An 18,731-nucleotide genomic window follows, 5' to 3' on the forward strand; every position below is an offset into this window, starting at 1 on the left:
GCATTATGTGCCGTGTGTGCGTGTGCATTATGTGCCTGCATGTGTGATTGCACACGGGTGTGCATGTGTGTGGCATGTGCCTGTGCACAGGAGTGGGGAGGCTGGAGCTCAGAGGTGGCGACCCCCTTGAAGGGGACCCTGGCTGGTGGCAGGGACACCCTCCAGTGTACAGCCACGTGCCTACTCTCTTCACCACACAGCCACTGCCTGCCCAGGTGCCAAGCTGGCCTAGGCGCTGCCCAGGGCTGCCTCTCCCTTGCCCTGTGCCCCTTGACCCGCTGCAGTATCAGGGTGAGGCCGCCCCAGGGCGCCCAATGCCCAGCCTGGGGAGGGGGACGGGAGGAGGCCGGGAGGCTAATTTTCCAGGTTTTCCCAACGGTTTTGCTTAAATTTAACATGCAGCATCTGGAGACGCTCGTAAAACAGGCCCTCAGCGGACGTTCCAGCCACAACGACAGGACCCAGCGCCCTGCTGGCCTCTGCCTCCACAGCACGTCCTCCCAGGCCTGCCGCTGGCTGTCCTGGAGCCACTCGCCCTCCCCGCAGGAGGAGGCCGTCTCCCAGGCTGGAGGGGCATCAGCGGGTGCCGTTGGCTGCCGGGCCCGCAGCCTGGGAGGCCGAGGCTGAGGCTGTGGCAGCTGCAGAGGGCCCCGGGGCCAGGTGCAGCCCGTTCATTGCTGCTCCCCGGCGAGGCCCTCGTCCTCCTCGCAGCCAACACCTCGGCTTCCCAAACAGAGGCCCAGCCGCCCTAGAGCCGGTCCCAGGTCAGGGAGTGGGCCTTGCACCCCAGACCCAACGGGCTATGCCACCAGCTAACCCTCGAGGACACAGCTTCTGGGGCCCGTGTGACAGCTGACATGTGGGGGGCCTGTGTCCCCCGCAGGTGCTCGGGTGGTTGCCAGTGGGGTGAGGGCTGCACACACAGGGTGCTGACCAAGTGTGCCCCCACTGCGCCCTGCCCACGGGAGAGGGGCTTGCCATCGTGGAAGCAGAGCCTGCTCCAGGAGGCCCGGGCCCAGGGCAGGGCGGCTCTTGCAGGCACGAGATTCACGAGAGGCACGAGAACTTACTTCAGTATTTCTCACATGTGTATGTGTGCGCCACTGAACGTGACCCCAGGAGGCTGGGGCCAAATGCCCTGGCTTCTGTGTCTGACAATGGAGACACTGTGTGTGGAGTCTGCTCAGGAGTCATGGGCCAAAGAGCCCCAGTAAAGGCTCTGACAAGTCCTGCGGAAGACTCCACCACTATGTTAACCCGGACACGCATCACGTGGTTGAGAGGCGCTCTGTTGAGGGACTCCGTGGTGGCAATGCCCCTGTGGGTCCCACCATGCAGACCTAAGGGACAGCAGGGGGCTCGTGCATGGGGGTGGCCCAGGGGCCGGCAGCGGGCACAGCCCAGGAGGGAGCTGCTGGCAGGCGCAGGGCTCAGCTGTGGGCTGGAGTTCCCGCAGGACCTGCCCCCACAAGGAGACTGTCGGTTTCCTAGAAACCACCACAAACATGGCAGCTTCAAACACCCCGGCTGTGACCTCTCCACGGCCCAAGAGTGTGACACGGCCTCACGGGTCCTCTGCTGAGCCATAGCCATGACGGAGGTGTTCGGCGGGGTGTGGTCTCACAGGGACTCAGGTCCTCTCAAGCTGCATGTTGGCAGAACTCAGGAGGAAGCAGGGGCATCTGCTGCGCTGGTCCCCGAGCCCACGCCCTCCTTAGCCTGATCAGGTGATGCCTGTGCTGAGGCTCACTGATTAGGCCAGGCCCACCCAAACAATCTCCCTTTCGATAATCCAACATCAGCTGATTAGGGACCTTAACCACACCTCTGTGAAACCCCTTCACCTTGGCCATATAGTACAGTCTGTCCATCATATCACAGACCCTCCCTCTTCTTGGAGGTGGGGATCATGTGGGGCGTGCCCACTTGGAGCCCCCTGAGAACCCCACCCCCACAGACAACAAGCCCAGCCTCACTTGCAGGGAAGCATGTGCCCAGCAGGTTCTCAGAACAGGGTAGGGGTGTCGGGACAATGGCAGGCCCTGGGGAGCATGGCTGGGGAAAGAAGGGTGATGGGGGCGCAGGAACCGGGTGAACTGGGACCAGGCAGGGTCCTGGGAGGGGCTGAGTGGGGTCCACTGTGCAGTGGGGAGCTGGGCAGGTGTCCACACAGTCCCGAATGTGGAGGTGGCAAGACCACCGGCCTCAAGAAGCAGCCCCTGCAGGGCTGGGGCCACCGGCTGGGACAGGTGGGGAAGACCTGAACCCAGAGCCAGCTTGCAACCCTGACAGCAGCCCCCGAGGCCCAGGGCAGCCCTGGAGGGCTGCTCCCCCGAAGCCACCGTCCCTGGTGTGCAGGAGGACGCACCCCATGGGCAGGCTGCCCTCAGCCCCGTCCCGAGCCTAGACCCACAGGGACGCAGCCGGGGCGGGCTGGGGACGCAGGGACTTCAAATGCATCGTTTCTCTGTCCTATGGCTCCTGCATTCCATCTCACTCTGTGAAGACGAATTCCAGGCCTTGGAAAATATGGATATTTCTGTGAGCTTTCCAGGAAGGGAAGTCCATGAGTCAGTCTCACGGGGGCCATGGATCTCTGAGACGCACCTGGCGAAGCAGAAAGCCTGTGCCTGGCGGGTTTAATATACAGCATTTTCCTACAGTCCTGCTGGCGGCAGGCGCTTGGCGGGGAGCTGGAGAGCCTTTCTGGAAAGTCACCTCAGAGGCTGGTGCCTCAGACATGACTTCAGGAGGAACCTTTCCGGGGGGCCTCAATGCGGGGCTGGGGGCAGGAGGGGAGGCCTCCGGACACCGTCCCAGGTGCCCAACAGCCCAGCCGGGGACAAGCAAGGCCCGACATGGGTGTGCTGCAGTCTGACAGTGCAGCGGGGTGCTCACTCGTTGGGAGACCCGCCTGTCGGCCTGTGGGGACAGTGCAGTGACTGCCCCGGCTTTCCTACTGGGCGTTCTGAGCCAAGGGTCGATGCGGACAGCACGCCATCAGCCTGGGTCAGATTCATAGGCCGGTCCCTTCCCGCCCTGCCCTGCCCGGCTGCCCTGGAGAGGGCAGGGCACTGGCTGCAAGGGCACATGGCACAAGGACCGTGGCGCCCGCCTCCGTTGCGTGCTGCCATGATGGGCAGCTCTACCTTGACGCGGAAACAGTATTGCATCCTAACATGGAGGGTGATGGCCCTGCAGGAGCATCTGAGACCAGGCCCAGGCCCGGCTGCGTTATCCTGGCGGCCTGGTGCACACAAACACGCAGGCCCCTCGTAACAGTGATGAAGACTCTCGGGATGGCGACAGCAGAGTGTTAACTGAGCGTAGGGCCCTGTGTGCCTGTGTGGTCCCGGCCCTGGCTGAGTGCGCTGTTGGAGCACCAGGCTGCAGGCAGGCAGCACTAGGCACAGCTCCCCTTGCTGGGATGGCAGACGTCCAGCTCCATATCTCACTCAGTGCGGCCACCGTGAGCATCCACTCCTAGCTGGACCGGGACTCCCTCAGTTGGAGAGAACTCGGCAATCGCCACGGTGGCAGCGGCTCAGCAGACCCGGGCTGTTCCTACGCGCTGGCGGGGACCCCTCAGGACCCCAGGCTTCCCAGAGAAATGCTGGCACCCATGTAACCATTTATAGCACCCCTTGAGAATCACTGTTCTCCGAGAACGCCAGCTGCCAAGACCCCTTGCTCCTTCTCTAATTTCCCAACTGCTCTGACTCCAGGACCCCCGGGGGAGCTGTGAGCATGCCAGGGGCCCCTCTGGGGACAGCGGCCTCCACGCATGCTTCCCCGGAGGGTGCGCATTGAAGAGAGCCACCAGTGTCTCCTCCAAACATGGCAGCCCCGGCTCAAGGACAATGTGGAAGATCTCCCCACTCCTGCTCCTGCCGAAAACCGCCCCCAGGCAACAAGAGCAAAGGGCCCCATGAACGCGTCTTCCCAGAACTCAGCGCTCACCTCCCGACCCGTGGGGGGCGCGGGGGCAAGGGCCCAGCTCAGCAAACTCCCGGGCTGTGGGGGCCTCGGGGCCCAGCTGCAGTGCTGCGGGATGAAGGGCCCCACCTGCCGCAGGAGACACCCTCCTCCACACGGGAGGCTCGGAGTGGACGCCGGCCACCTCCTGGTCTGGTTCTGCTTCGGCCTGGCCCAGTCAGCATCACACGTTGGGCCAGGACTCAGTTCTGGGAGTGGAAGCCCCTCAGCTTGTCCTGTCGGGTAGTGATGGAACTCGCACAGCAGCGCATCAGCCGCTGGCCCGGACGACCCGCTGGGTGGTGCCTACAACACAGTGGCCACTCTCGTTCCTGGGCAGCAGCTCCACGGCGAGGCACAGTGTGTCTGCCCACCTCTGGCTGCACTGACCAGCGTTTCTGGCTGGGTGACATGCCCTCCTGGGGCTCAGTTCTCTCCCCTATAAACGGGGCTAACAGGACACACGCACATGGTGTAATGCCAACACTGGCTTTGCTCAAAAGCCCTGTTTTCAGAGGTACTTGGGAGAAGTTCAGAGCGGGGCCTGTGACGCGCCCGTTAAAGACCCGAGGCCGTGGGTTCCAGGCTGGGGGATGTGCTGTCCTTGGTCCAGCTTGAGGGCTTCAAAAGGGCACCAAGTGAGCAGGTGGCTGGGGGCAGGACCTGGCGAGCTGGCGGAAGGCTCTGAGGGCGGCAGCTCACCCTGACCAGGGTCCAGTTCAACGGTCCCAACTGAGGCACACCAGGTGACGAGGCAAGCGGGAAGTCAGCGTGAGCCCCCCCTGGTGGGAGGGGAAGGGACAGCATTCTTAATTTAACATAACCACGTCCAACTCGTTCTAACCGACACAACGCTTTATTGAGAGCGTCCGACATCCCATAATTACAAGAGAAGGAGCACACAGGCCCCGCAGCCACCCCGCCTGGATGCCCCCACGTGGTGACTCCTAGCTTCCCAGTGCTCAGCACTCACCCCCTGGTCCTGAAGAACTACAGATCCCCCCACAGAGGAGCTGCCCGCCCTCAACTGGGCTTCACCCAGCCGGTGCGCAGTGGCCTTCCTTCAAGAGCTGGGAACGGCCTGCAGCTCGACTGGAGCTTCACCTTCAAGGAGAGCGGTGGTCTTCCAGCCGCTGGCGCTCTGTCACTGGTTTCTTGCCCGCCTTGTGGTTAAGTCACCCCTTCGATTTGTGTGGCTGTCACACAGCTGACACGCCCTCAGCTGGCACAGGGATGTGGTCATTCCCCCCAACAGGCGGCAAGGGGCGGACAGAACATCACTCTCTCCCTCTCCAGTCCCGTCATTTCGGCTCCAGTAGGAACAGACTTTTCTCTAATGGCTCGGGGCTCACACTCCTCCCCTTCCACGTGGAGGCATCCTCGGCTTTTGGGGGCACTAGTAAGGCCTGCCAAGGCTGGGCGTCACCGCCCACATCCCGTGCATCACGCAAGGCCTGAGACTCCTCCCAGAGGAAGAAAACATTTTACATGGTTTCCAGAAGGCTGCCCTTTCCGCCCGGCTGCTACACCTGTGGCCGCCCCTGATCCCCAAACAGAAGGGGCAGGCCTGTCTGTGCAAGGCCTCTCCTGCAGGGTCAGCACAAACCCTCGGCATGGCTTGGGGGCACTTACAAAGGGAGGAAGAAAAGAGGGGGTGTGGCCCTCCCAGTCCCCGCCATTCAGACACAACGTCCCGGGGCGGCAGGTGGCTGTGCGATTGCCAGTGCAAATCCGAGGGCAGCTTGTCTCTCTAAGGATGCCATCATTCTGGAAGTCTCTGGGGGGAAGAGAGGTCTATTCCATGACCGAGTCAAAGAACTGACATGGGAAAGCATGCATGACCCACAGCTTTTACCTTTAAAAAGCATGTCAAGGCCACATCTGTCATTTAGGAAATGTCTGCTTCCAGATTAGATTCAGGAAGAATATTTATTAGGGAGAAAGGCCTGCAATGCCCACCTTCAGGAAGAGCCGGGTCAAGGCAGGCCCTCCTGATGGGCATTTGGGCCTGGGCCTGGGCTGCGGCCAGGGCCCCTCACGGTGGAGGGCACAGACACGGGGTCTGCCCGCCAGTGCCCAACACCCCTCCTGCCTTCGCCGGGTCACCGGTCCGCTCAGCTTCCCTGGGCAGGCTGAGGTGTCCTAAGGAAGCAGCCCTGTGGGCTGAGACTCAGCCCGGGGTGCAGCGGAGGCCGCGGCTGTGGCAGTGACCCCCACCTCCCAGGTGCTTGGGACTTCAGCACGGGCTCTTGCAAGGAGGGCCCGACCGCTCGGGGTCCCACTGACAGTCACTCCATGTCCTCCTGCAGCTCCTGCTTGTGCAGGGCCTGGAGCCGGCTGACCACGGTCTGGTGGACGGCCTCCAGCCCCTCGGCATCCAGCTCTCGCAGCAGCAGCAGGATGGCGGTCAGGACGTTGTTCTGGGGGCACAGAGAGTCACCGGCTAAGCACCATGCCTGCAAGGCCAGGAGGCACACCATGAGGTGACACACTGGGCCCTGGCTAGCATCACGTGCACATCATGGGTTACCGGCCTTCAGGAGGGGCGGGCCTTCCAGGCAACCAATGAGAGACCACACGGACGGAGACTTGGGCAGCCTGAAGCCACAGCCAGGCACTGGTGTGGCTCACTGCCTGCAGGGACTTCCCACACACAGACCCATCTCACGCTTACAGCACTGAGGCCCAGAGAGGCTGAGTAACTGGCCCTGGGTCACACAGCTGGTCAGTAGAGAGTGGGGATCAAAAGCAGGCTGAGAGGCCCAGGACGGTGCTCAGTAACACGTGCTAAGACACACACCTGGGAAATGGTGTGAGCCCGAGGCACTGCGATGTGGGAAGATCTGCTCCGAGTCCAGAGGCGCATGCGCCTGCACCAGCAGCTGGGTGGTCTCTAGCCCGTGTTTGTGGGTGCAGTCTCAGTCTCCGGGCCACGGCCCTTGGGCTCTGCAGAGGCCCAGGCTTGGGGAGGGGGTGTCCGGCCTCAGTGCCCTACAGGGACAGGCCTGCTCCTGGGGACTGGGTCTACATCCGGGCTCCTCCCGCAACGTGTCAGGGAAGGATGTGCATGGACCACATGGCCACCTCTCGGAGGAGGAAAGCCCTGAGGGGACACTGACCTGCGGTGGGGAGGATGGGCCACAGGCCCAGCGACAGCTCCCTAGACTGGCCTTCAGTCTGCGGTCACATCTGTCTGCAGCTCTGAGGGACACTTTTCCTGGAGGGTGGGCTAGCCCTTTCCAAGGCCTGGGCCCCAGTGCATCCATCTCTGTACTGCCCACAGGCTCTGCACGCGCTGCAGCTGGTCACTGAGTGGGTGACTGAGCCCTAGCCCACGGTTTCAGGCGGCCCTCACCCTTTGACTGGGGGGCCCTGCCCATGTGAGCCCACATGGAGACCACAGCACGCTGACGGCTGTGGTCAGGCCAAGCTAGGCCCTGCAGGGCTGAAGACCGCCAGGCACCCTGGGAGCAGGGGCTGGGGGTCATGGGCCAAGCTAGCCATGGTGACTGGGTCCTCTGGGCCAATGACTGCCTCTGGTTCAGGGATGTGGGCAATTCCAGCTGATGAAACCAAGCCTGCGTGGGGGGCACACGGCAAAAAAACAGTTGTTTGCCAATAAGAGGACACACATGGGAAGAAATGTTCCCTGTCCTTCTGTTGGGTGTGAGCCTGGACCAGAGGAGCCAGCCCTGTGACCAGGGGAATGAGCCCAAGGACAAGCTAGAGGGACGTAGGTGGCAGACGGGAACCTGCAGAGGACCCATGTCTCCAACAATGTCACCCAGCTGCCCACATGACCTATTTCTTGTTGAGTCAACAACCTGTTATTCCTTACGGGGAAGCCTCCAGAACCATGTGGCCTGCTTTCTGGTCACTGCATGGTGACATGGCCTGCTCCCCCCACCCCCTGCCCTGGCCAGGACAAGGAGGCCCACCTCTAACTGCAGGTGGGGTGCTGCTCCACAGCTGCAAACTTCTGCAGCCTCAGGTGCTGCATAGCAACCTATCCAACCCCAGGACAGACACGGGGCCCTTCATGCAGCTGGCCCTCGGCACAGCCCGCATGCTGGGAGGCCCAGCCGCACATGCCAGGCAGCCCTCCCCCCACCATTCTGTCACTTCCTATTAGCTCAGACCTGGAAACTGGCCGGTTTCCCACCTTCTGGGGCCTGGCTCTGTGAGTCCCTGTGGTGTCTCCAGCCCCCAGCCCCAAAAGTTCCCACATTGTGGGCAGAGGCAGCTATGGCCACCTCCAGCCAGGGCTGCCTCCATCACACTCACCCTGTTCCTGCGACTGCTCGCGGCCTCCCTCTGTGAGAAGGATGGAAGCTGGTCCCTGGAAGGGGGCTTCAGGCTGAGCTGCCCCTGGATGCCACTGGTGGGAGGCAGATGACAATGGTGCATGAGGCCTGAAGAACTCAGGGCCTGTCAGCACCTTCACTGATGTCTGCAGCATGTGATCCCAGATCCCCCGAGCATGGGACTAAGAGACTCCTGACAATGGACCCCTGCCCCAGTACGCAGGGAAACTCCCACCACGTGACACTGCTCTGGAGGTGGGAGCACTGGGCGAGAGGGTAGGACTGTTGGAATCGTGGCCGCAGCACTTATTTCCCTGTGATCTTGTTGGGGGCAACCTCTCTGCACCCCAAGCTCCCCCAGGGCTGGGGGGCACTAAACACAAAAGACGTGTGCGAGAGCCCCTGCCACGGGGGGTGGATGCAACTGCCCCACACTGAGGCGGCATCCATGGACGTCCCCACTGCAGGAAACAAGGGGCCCTTCATCTGCCAAGTGGACGCACAGACTGGTGGCCCCCTGTGAACACGGTCTCCACAACCCCTCCTTGTTCAGTTCTGCTCAAAACACCGTGACAGTCAGTGAGCTGCCCTCGGAGGCCACCCAAGCCGCATCTGAGGTGCCCTGCAGGTCGGGAGGGCCTTTCCTCGGGGCCCACACGCCACCCACTGCCCCCTCCCCGGCTCCCCGAGGCTGAAGGGCTCAGGTGGCCACAGCCACAGAGCTTTCCCTCCTGCCCACTAACCCACCCACCGCGTCCCACCTCCAGGCCCCTCCCTGCGGAGGGCAGGGTGCGGGGTCGCACAAGCTCCTGTGTCCCGCGCCTCCTCTTGGACATGCCTCTGACATGAGGTTGGGGGCAACTGAGAGCCACAGACCAGGAAGAACCACCCTGAACAGTTCCCTCACTCCCCAGAGACGCGGCCCACGGGAAGGCCCGGTGAGTCCGAGGGAGGACCTGGGATGGGCCCAGCTGGCGCACCTGGCCTCCTCCTCGCCGTAGCTCAGCGGGTCCCCTTGCGTCTCGGCAGTGGCGTTCATGGTGCTCAGGGTGTAGGACAGCTCCGGCTGGCCGTTCCCTGTGCCCTCTCTGCCGGGGCCCGTGACCTCCTCTCCCTCCAGCAACGCTCGGGACAGCTCCTCCTCAGTCACAGCTTCGGGTGAAGGAGAGGGGGCAAAAGCATCAGAGTGGCCTCAGACGTGCCAGCCCCACTAACCGCGGCTCCGTCCTCACTGCGCCATCAGCCCAGTCTGCTTTAGAAAAGAGGCATCTGTCTGTCCACCCGATGGCCTGCAGCCCGAGAGCAGGGACAGTCCCGCCACCATCACATCCCCTGCCCCGGCACTCTCTGGACACAGCAGATGGTCAGCAACTGCTTGTGAATCTGAACTTCAGCATTTGCCAAAGGCAAACACTCACAAAAAACCCTAAATTAAGACAAATTTTAAAAAGAAACAGAATACACTGTATTCATTCCATTTCACTCACATGACAATTTCTCTGAAGTTTATATTTTTAACATTGCTCACCTAGGAGAAAATAATTGTGCACGTGACAAGGATTAGGAACCAGCACACAGGGAACACCAGTGCACTCACTGGCTGGAGAGGATGGACTGGAATGGGCTGGACCTCCCGGAGGCCAGAGCACAAACGGCCCATGGCAGGCTGCTCGCCTCAAGGTGATGCAGGGGACACAGGTGAAAACTGACCATCCACATGTCCAGCAGGAGGAGCACATACCTCCAGTGGGAGGGCGAGGAGTGAGGGAGCACCCTGACCTGGGGGCGGGAGCACAGGGACACTGCCACCTTGGGTCCCGTGGACCAGCAGTGATCCCACTTGGCCCGCCCGGACACTCTCGTGTGCTCCCCAGGGTGCGTGGATGAGCGCTGGAGTGGAGGGTACTTAACAGGGAAAAAGGAGAAGCAACAGCTTCAGGGATAAACAGTTGTCAGGTTCACCCAAGAGACGCTGCCCTGTGTGCAGGGGTGGGGGGGCTGTGCCCCGTCACCGAACGACAGTGACTTTGGAAGGAGCAGCACAAATCTGGGGACAGCTCCTGAGGAGACCACAGGGGGGTTGCCTCCGCGAGGTCTGCAGGGTCAGTTTGCAGAGGGCAGAGAGCCGGGTCGCGTGAGCTGTGGGGACGCCTACTCTGGTTGTCCAGCTTCTGCAGGTGCGGCAGGTTGCGCAGGACGGTCATGCGGTAGACGTGTGGGTTGGGGCCGCAGCACGGGTTCTCGGCCAGCCAGAGCACACGCAGGCGCGGCAGGCCCTTCAGGTAGAAGAGCTCGGCCAGGCTGGGGATGCGGTTCTTGCGCAGGTAGAGCTCGCTCAGCTGCCGGCACTGGCTCACGGGCTCCAGTGTGGAGACGCCGTTGACACTGCACAGAGACGCCTGGTTAGCAGCGCCGCCCACGCCCCCACGCCGCCAGCACCCTCCGCACTGTGCGTCTTGTCTCAGTTGTGAACGTGGTAGAGACAAACACTACCAGGTCTGCGCCCTCCACCCCTCTCCTTAAACGTGTGTCAACATCGGCTGCAATGAGTCAGGCTCAAGACGACCCCCGGAGAGCTCAGAGAAGCGAGCTTCAGGGTGGAGAGGCCCTCGGCTGGGAACGTTCTGGCCTCCCGCCCTGTTTAGTCCTCATGGGAGAAGGCATGTTTCACTCTCCTGGACCAGGGAAGAAACTGAGGTCTCCCAAGGGCTCCGGCACTGTGCCCCAGAGCAGGCAGTGCCAGAAAAGCCCACGGCAAGCGTAAGCAAGCTCCACGTTACACGGACCGGGCACCGAACTCCCGAAGCCCACGTTTAGAAAAGAAACCAAGCGTATGGGTTCAAAGTTCGTTCCAGAGAGTTGTGCACACATCAGAGACAGAAAACCACCCAGGGTTGAGGCAGACAGCTGAGGGTCTAAACTGACCTGGGCAGACACCCACCCTCCTCCCCTCTCAGACAGACCGGGCCGCTCACACCCGCCCAGCTCAGGGTGGTAGCCTCCTTTGGCAGCAGAGCCCCAGCTGGCCGTGCCCAGCCAAAGTGCCACACGGGCCGGGCGCGTTCCTCCTCCACAGCTCTGTGGGACGCCACTGTTCCCTGCAGAGCTGGCAGCTGAGAGCCAGGCTACTCTGTGGGACCCTCCCAACGTGCTAGACCTATCTAGAACATTCTTTCCTGGAGGCTGCATTTGAGTTTGGCATGCACCTTGAAGGGACGCCACGATTCTTCCCTCAGGGACACCACAGTGAACACTCACTTGTTCATGCAGTTACTGGCGTGGAGTGCTGTGCTCAGTACGTGGGTTATTTCACTTAGCAGCTAGGTACAAGGTCGACACCACTTGCTCTTGAGCGAAACTCAGGCTTTGGAATCCTCAAGATCGAGGAGCTGCCCAGGCACAGGCAGTTGGTGCAAAGCGAGGATTTGACCCTGCAGCCTGGCCTGGAGGCCTCCTTCTTGACCACGGGGCTGACACTGCCTCTGCAAGGGGCTGAATGCTCGTGTCCTCCCCAGATCCCTATGTTGAATCGGAACCCCCAGTGCGGTGTTGGCAGGAAGATCTTTAGAAGGCAAGCAGGTCATGGGGGTAGAGCTCTCATGAATGGGGTTAGTGCCCTAAAAAAGGGACCTCAGAGAGTTGCCCGGCCTTTCCACCGTCAGAGGACATAGTGAGGAGACGGCCACCTGTGAATCAGGAAGAGGGCCTTCCCCAGACACCGAAACTGCTGGTACCCTCATCTCAGACTTCCAGCCCCCAGATCGTGAGAAAGGAGCGTCTGCTGTTCGAGGAATTCTGTCACAGCGGCTGGGACGGACTAGGACAGCCTTCCCACCCACAGGCACCAAGCCCAAAGGGAAATTACTGCACCCACAAAAGGACTGCCAGCCTGCGTTCAGGCAGGAGTTCCCACAGGCGTGGCCCCACTAGTTTCAAGGCAGCCAACATGCAGACACCGTGCCCCCGAGCTCGGTCAACAACCCTGTGTGCCGTCCTTCCTCCGAGCTGTGTACACAAGGACCTGCAGCTCAGCGGCCCAGAATCGCCCAGACAGTGTGTGGCAGGGACGGTGTTGAAGCCACCCCTGACTCCGAGTTTCCTGCTGTTCTGGGGGAAGGAAAAGCCATCATTTGTCAGGTCAGGCTTCTGGGACACGGGCTCAAGTCCCAGCGTCACTGATATCCTGACGAGTAAGTGACGCACAGGCTGCCATGTGCACACCTGGCACACGCTCCGCCTTCCTGATTGCAGCCACTCCTCATGCCATGGGGCAGGTGCTGGTGTTACCTCTGTGTTACAGACAGGGAAACCGAGGCACAGAGGTCCAAGCCTTGCCCGAGGTGGGAGAGCAGCACCAGGCCCAGTCCTTCATCTCATGAGAAGGCACGGCACCCACAGGATGGGCTCAGGCTGGGGCTAGGGGTGCTGTGAGCACAAGGTGGGCAGACAGGGGGTCCACAAAGTGACCGCAGAAGGCTCAAAGGAGAAGGAGCTGAGGGGCTGGTGAGGGACAAATGGTGGCCGGCCATGTGATCAGGAAGGTAAGTCACGGGGGTCTGCACGGGATCAAAGGCCTGGGATGGCCACACTCAGGAGTTCCGGAACCTTCTGAACTACCAAACAGGGAGAGTCTGCCTTCCTTGCAGGGTTTAAATGCCATGGTTTTACATGGGGAGACCTGCAGAAAGCGCCCACCCCAGCATCTGGCAAGCAGTGGCTGTCCACAAGTGTGGGCTCCCTCCCGGGTCCAGACGGGCAGGAGGGAGGTCGGGAGCAGAGGGCGCTCCCCCCTCCCCACATCCCTCCAAATAGTTCCCAGCTGCCTGGAATCCCAGTGACAGTACTGAGTTCGTTCAAGGTTTCCTAAGTCTGTTAAAAGGCCAATAGCTCTGCAAGAGGTAACTATTCCCAATGACAGATCAGGTGCTGCACAGAAACTGGCAGAGCTCCTGGCAGGGAGGGAACCAGGAGGGCAGAAAAGGCTGGGGTGCTGGGGCACACGCGGCCACTGTGAGGGCAGCTGCTCATCATTAAGAAGCTGCACGCACTGACTGGTGAGGGTGGGCAGGGACGCAGCAGGGCGTGCTCAGCCGGGAGCCCAGGGTGCCTCCAGAAAGGTGGGCAGAGCGCGAGGAGCACCAGGTTCTTCACTGGCCTTGGGCCGCCTTGGCCCTGAAGCGGTCCCCAGACTTTCCCTGGGAGTTTTCAGGTTATTGAACGCCACGCGGATCTGGGGAGGGATGTGAGGGTCCTCCTCCTCCAAGCCCCAGTGACTTAGAGTGATGGCAGGGGTTTAGGTACCTGAGGGTGATCACTTCCAGGCTGGGCATTTCCCGGCAGATGGAGATCTAGGAAGGAAAAGGATTGATGAAAACAAACATATGGAGACAGAGATTAGCTCAGTGGCTACCAGAGGGGCAGAGGGTGGGGAGGGCGAGAGGGGTAAAGGGTCACGTGTGTGTGTTGATGGACAGCAGCTAGACTTTTGGTGGTGAACATGAAGCAGTCTATACATATAAGTCAAAACATGACATATGCCTGAGAATTATAGAACGTTATAAACCGATGTGACCTCAGAAAAAAAAATAAGGAACGTGATTGCAAACATCACTGGGAACGGGCTCTGTGACGTCAGCTTTCTATCAGCCCAACAGAGAAACCAGCTGGGGGTGGAGTCACCTCCACTTCAAGGGCCTTGGTGGAGTAGCCCCCTCACCTCGCCGGGCTCACACACAATAGGCAAGAGCACACTGTGCTCTGTGTCATGCTCCTCTCTCAGCCTAGACATTCCCTGGACCAGGAGGAGAAATGGGTGTGCTCTCGCCAAAACTTTAAAACAGCATCGTTACCACAAACCCTGCCAGCTGTTGAGACGGGGCATTCCTAATTTCAGATGCCCTCAAAGCACATCAGGTGAGGGGACCTCAGTGCCCCTACGCTGGACAGAGAACCTTCCTCTTTGCTGTCCCTGACGTGCAAGGCAAGGATGGAAGCCCCTTCTTGCCAACACTGCTGGGCCAAAAGGGAGACAGGCTTGAAACCGGATCTCAGATCACGTTAACACTGTGGATGCAGTGGAAAGAGCAATGAGGGTGGCCCATAAAGGCATCCATCCTGTAAGACCCCAAATATCTGTGGGCCTGCCATACACTGGCCTGGAGCCAGACGGGCCCCGGACCTCGCCTGACCTCAAACAGCTCAGTCTGGTCAGAACTCTTCGCACTCACAACGGGTCTGTTTCGTGCTATGCCAGTGCTTTGGTTTCGGGGTTTTTGCTGCTGAGTCAGCAGCACTTCAGCTATGGCAGGAGGTGGAATCAGCTTTTCTGGACAGCCCAGCTGCTCAGCATTTCCAACTTTGTTTTTAAGGAAAGCTGCAGTGAAAGTTACAAAACAAAAGGAAATAAGAAAGAAATAGCTGGCACACAGTCTGTGCAAGTTGGCGACATTGAGTCTAGGAGTGAGAGAGAGAGAAAAGGAAAGAAATCTATTCCCAGAGCCACAGCCCAGCTCAGTTCTGTGCACCGTCCCCCCACGAGGCCCCATCTGTTCCTGCCATGGGGGTGTGGGGGAGCATGATGCTGGATCTGAGCGAGGGGAGCTGAAGTGAGGACCCTCCTCAGTGACATGAAGTCCAGGAACCTATAGAAAAAGAGCCCAGCCAAGTGCACTTCTCTGTAAAGTAAACCAACCCCCCTGGGATTCCTCCCTTCGGACCCTCTCTCTCCTCTGTGAGACCTGCAGGACACAGGAGCCTTCCATCCACATGAGAACGTTCAAAGCAACTTCAGAATAAACTCGAGCATAGAGAGCATTTTTTTCATTAGTGGTTCTGCTTTACAAAGTACCAGATTAGGGGGTGAACTGAATGGGTGCCCTTCTGTCAGTTTAACACTTCTCTTGGGGAAGAGGCGACAACTTTTGGGATCAGAGAGCATTTGGAGATGATTGACATAATACTTACATCTGTGAGGCGGCTGCCCCTGGGGAAGAAAAGACACACATACTTTAATTTTGTTAAAGCTGAATACAAAAAGTTAAAAACAGAAATTCCAAAAATTAGAGACAGATGCCTACAAACTTTAATTGTAGACCAATGTCTATGATTTCAATGACAAAGTAAAAGAAAGCTTGCCCATATTACTGATGAAAGTGTCAAACACTTCTTGGTTGATTTAGAACAAAACTATCTATGCGTGATGCTGGAGGGTTATTTCTCAGAGGAGCCATAGAGGTTGCTCCGTTTGGAGGACACAAAGATCTGCGCATTCTCAAGGCTGTCACATTAGGATAATTTCCGTCACTAATATAAATAAACAAGGGAGTCTTTATAAGAGGCCAAATCGAAAGGCTAAACATGCAACTTATGAAACACACTTTAGAAAGCCTGAAATAGGGCGGTTGTTTCTCCCTGCCTAGAGAAAGCATGACGGCCCCATGCAGAACAAAGGAAGGCTTTATTGAAAACAAATGAGGGGATATTGTGGCCAAAATACCAGCTGTGCCAGAGCAAGAGCAAGGCTTAATGAACAGGCAGAGATCACTGCAGTCAATCGGCCAGCACTGGTAGGAGAAAGGTCTGCTCTCGGCTCCCCCCCCCCCGTCCCCCCCCCAACCGTCCAGAGGCGCATGAAGCCTCACTCCGAGTCCCCAGGGAAGCAGGCAGGTCTTTCATGAGTTTAGGAAGCACTTCGGCTCCTTCCTCGGCCCAGCTTGACCTGGCCACCCTGCCTTTGAGTCTGCACTGACCCCACAGCACCTATTACTGAATCATTACTTTAGAGTCAGTTCTCTCTCTTTCCCCGACAAATGGTATTGTGGAAATTAATAAAAGACACCTTAACTCAGTTGGAGTCAGGAAGGCCCATAGCGGGAGCTCCCACACCCATCACACACCCTCAATTACACCAAACAGGAAGCACCTTCCACGGGAAGCACAGCTACTTTTCTACTGAAGGAAGCCTTCTTTCCTCACCAGGCAACAGCCCAGCCAATCAGAAACACTGCAGCTCAGCCAATGAGAAATGCCTCAGCCCAGCCAATGAGAAATGCCTCAGCCCAGCCAATGAGAAATGCCTCAGCCCAGCCAATGGGAAATGCCACAGCCCAGCCAATGAGAAATGCCACAGCCCAGCCAATGAGAAATGCCACAGCTCAGCCAATGAGAAATGCCACAGCTCAGCCAATGAGAAGCACCGCAGCTCAGCCAATGAGAAGCCATTGCTGCCCTGAACTGCTACCTTCCCCAAGTGGACTTTCCTTTAGAACAGCCCCTCCCGCTCCCCCTTTTTCTCTATAAAAGCAGCTCCCCTCCTTCCAGATTTGCCTGTGGTTCACTATAGCTTGCACATCACCAATTGCAATTCTTTTGGCTATTCTTGAATAAACCCATTTTGAGTAAAATAACAAGCAGACTTGCTTTTTAAGTTGACAGTATTAATCACCTTGATCTCCCACCTTATTTGGAGAGTTGGCTCCCAATGACTGGCAATGTCAGAAATCAGCCCCATCCACGGAAGGATCTATCTGCCCTACTAAGGCTATCTAGAAGTCTAGGGGGGAGGTCACCGGCCCAGGGAGGAGGTGCAAGGCAGGAGGGTCCTTGCCCCAGGGAGGAGGTGTCGGGAAGGGGGATCTCCACCCCAGGGAAGAGGTGTCAGGCAGAGGGGCCTTCGTCCCACGGAGAAGGTGCTGGGCAGGGGGTCCTCCCCCTAAAGAAGAGGTGTCAGGCGGGGGCCCTCGCTCCAGGGAAGAGGTGTCAGGCTGAGGGGTCTCCGCTCCAGGGAGAGGGTGCCAGGCAGAGGGGTCCCCGCTCCAGGGAGGGGGTGTCAGGCAGGGGTCCCCACTCTTGGGAAGAGGTGTCAGGCAGAGGGGTCCTCGCCCCAGGGAGGGGGTGTCAGGCGGGGGTCCCCGCTCCAGGGAGGGGGTGTCGGGCGGGGGTCCCCGCTCCAGGGAGGGGGTGTCAGGCGGGGGTCCCCGCTCCAGGGAAGAGGTGTCAGGCACAGGGGTCCCTGCCCCAGGGAGGGGGTGCCGGGCAGCGGGGACGACGCGCAGGACGGCCCCTCACCAGCAGTTGAGCTTCCGCACGCTGTGCAGCTCCGAGGCCTTGGCCCGGGACAGGACCATCTTCCGCGTCAGCTTCATGGCGGCTGCAGCTCACCCCAAACCCCTGCCCGGCAGCCAACCGCCCGCTACCCCTCAGGATATCTGCACGGCTGCGGCGCGTCTCCAGGGGCGGAGCCCGCGTCGTCAGGGGCGGATCCTGCGAGCCCATTGGCCACTCGGTGAGGGGGCGGGACGGCGCGAGCGCAGTGGGGCCGCCTGGGCTTCCGCTCCGCGTGTTGGCTCCGCTCTTGCCCGCGCGGCCGGGCCCCTGGGCCGCGCGCCTGGTCCCGCGCATGCGCGGCGCCTGGATGTCCATCCCTGACGCATTTCTGCTGAGACTCGGTTGAAGACCGTCCGGAGCCCCGAACATCGAGCCCCGAGCTCGGAACGCTGGCCCCCAGCTCCAACCCCAGATCCGAGCCCCATCCCTCAGCCCGCATCCCCCAGACCCGAGACTTCAGCCCGGAGCCCAGAGCATGGAGGTGATGGTCTCTGAACTGCCCCGAATCACCGGGGTTTAAACTGTTGAGATGGAAATCCAGGGCAGTCCTAGAGCTGGGTCGATTTCCTTGCTCCCTTCAGCGTTTAAGGAAGGGAGGCAGGTGCCAAAGATACGAGAGGGCGCTAACAGACCTCACGAGTGTTCAGACTTCTCAGAAATCAAAGGCTGCGTTCAGACAGACATCTGGGCTCTCAGACCTGTCAGAGGGGAGGGGACCAGACTTCAGGCAGCCTCCTCTGAGACTCCTCTCTTCTGGGCCCCTGTCCTGTCTTCGGCCTTTGGAGCCGGGTCTCAGCAAAGACCCTGCTAAGTCATCCCCCAGGCCTTGATGTCTAACACCTCATTATCTGATGAAGTTCCCCATCCCCCAAGTGACATCTTGGCCTGCCTTTAGCAAGATCCCCTACCCTCCAAGTCTCTCGGTCATGTTCCATCCACTGGCCCCTCACTCGGCTCCTTGGCTGTACATCCCCAGCTGTCCTCGTATTAGGAGTTGAGCCCAATCTCTCTCCCCTATTACAATTGTCTTGAATAAGTTTTCCTTACCCTTTAAACAAGTGTCAGAATAGTTTCTTCTTTAACAGAGGGCAAAGGTTGCTTTCCCAGGATGTCACAGCAACATCGGAAGCCCAGGGCCTTGAGACTGGGGGAGGACCTGCCTGTACCAGGGACCGGTGGCATGACAAGGGAGTGTGATTCCGTGGGGGAGAGTGGAATTTTGCTGTGGGATCTACCATCCAACCCACCCCTGCTGTTTTTATCGTAAAGACAATGTAGGGGACTCGGATAAGAGAAAAACATTCCTGCAGCAGTTCAACAGTGGCTGCCGTTTTCTGTCCTTTGTCC

The 18,731-nt window shown here is 59.6% G+C and overlaps 1 protein-coding gene across 2 annotated transcripts; it reads right to left on the reverse strand.

The window, feature by feature from the left end:
* Positions 1 to 4,815: 4,815 nt before the first annotated feature.
* On the reverse strand, positions 4,816 to 17,482 carry LOC124231367 (cilia- and flagella-associated protein 410-like). Of its 2 annotated transcripts, none has more exons than XM_046648151.1 (7): positions 17,346 to 17,482; positions 15,243 to 15,261; positions 13,581 to 13,627; positions 10,435 to 10,664; positions 9,260 to 9,431; positions 8,260 to 8,353; positions 4,816 to 6,395 (listed from the first exon to the last, which is right to left on the reverse strand). In XM_046648151.1, the coding sequence occupies exons 1-7, from the start codon at positions 17,420 to 17,422 to the stop codon at positions 6,264 to 6,266; spliced, it is 771 nt and encodes a 256-aa protein (XP_046504107.1). In that variant the 5' UTR covers positions 17,423 to 17,482; the 3' UTR covers positions 4,816 to 6,263. The 2 variants fall into 2 exon arrangements, with proteins under 2 accessions (XP_046504107.1, XP_046504106.1); XM_046648150.1 differs by having other exon boundaries at positions 4,816 to 6,431.
* Positions 17,483 to 18,731: the final 1,249 nt, after the last annotated feature.

This window comes from Equus quagga, chromosome 21 (assembly GCF_021613505.1).
Source record: "Equus quagga isolate Etosha38 chromosome 21, UCLA_HA_Equagga_1.0, whole genome shotgun sequence".
Taxonomy (NCBI): Eukaryota; Metazoa; Chordata; class Mammalia; order Perissodactyla; family Equidae; genus Equus; species Equus quagga.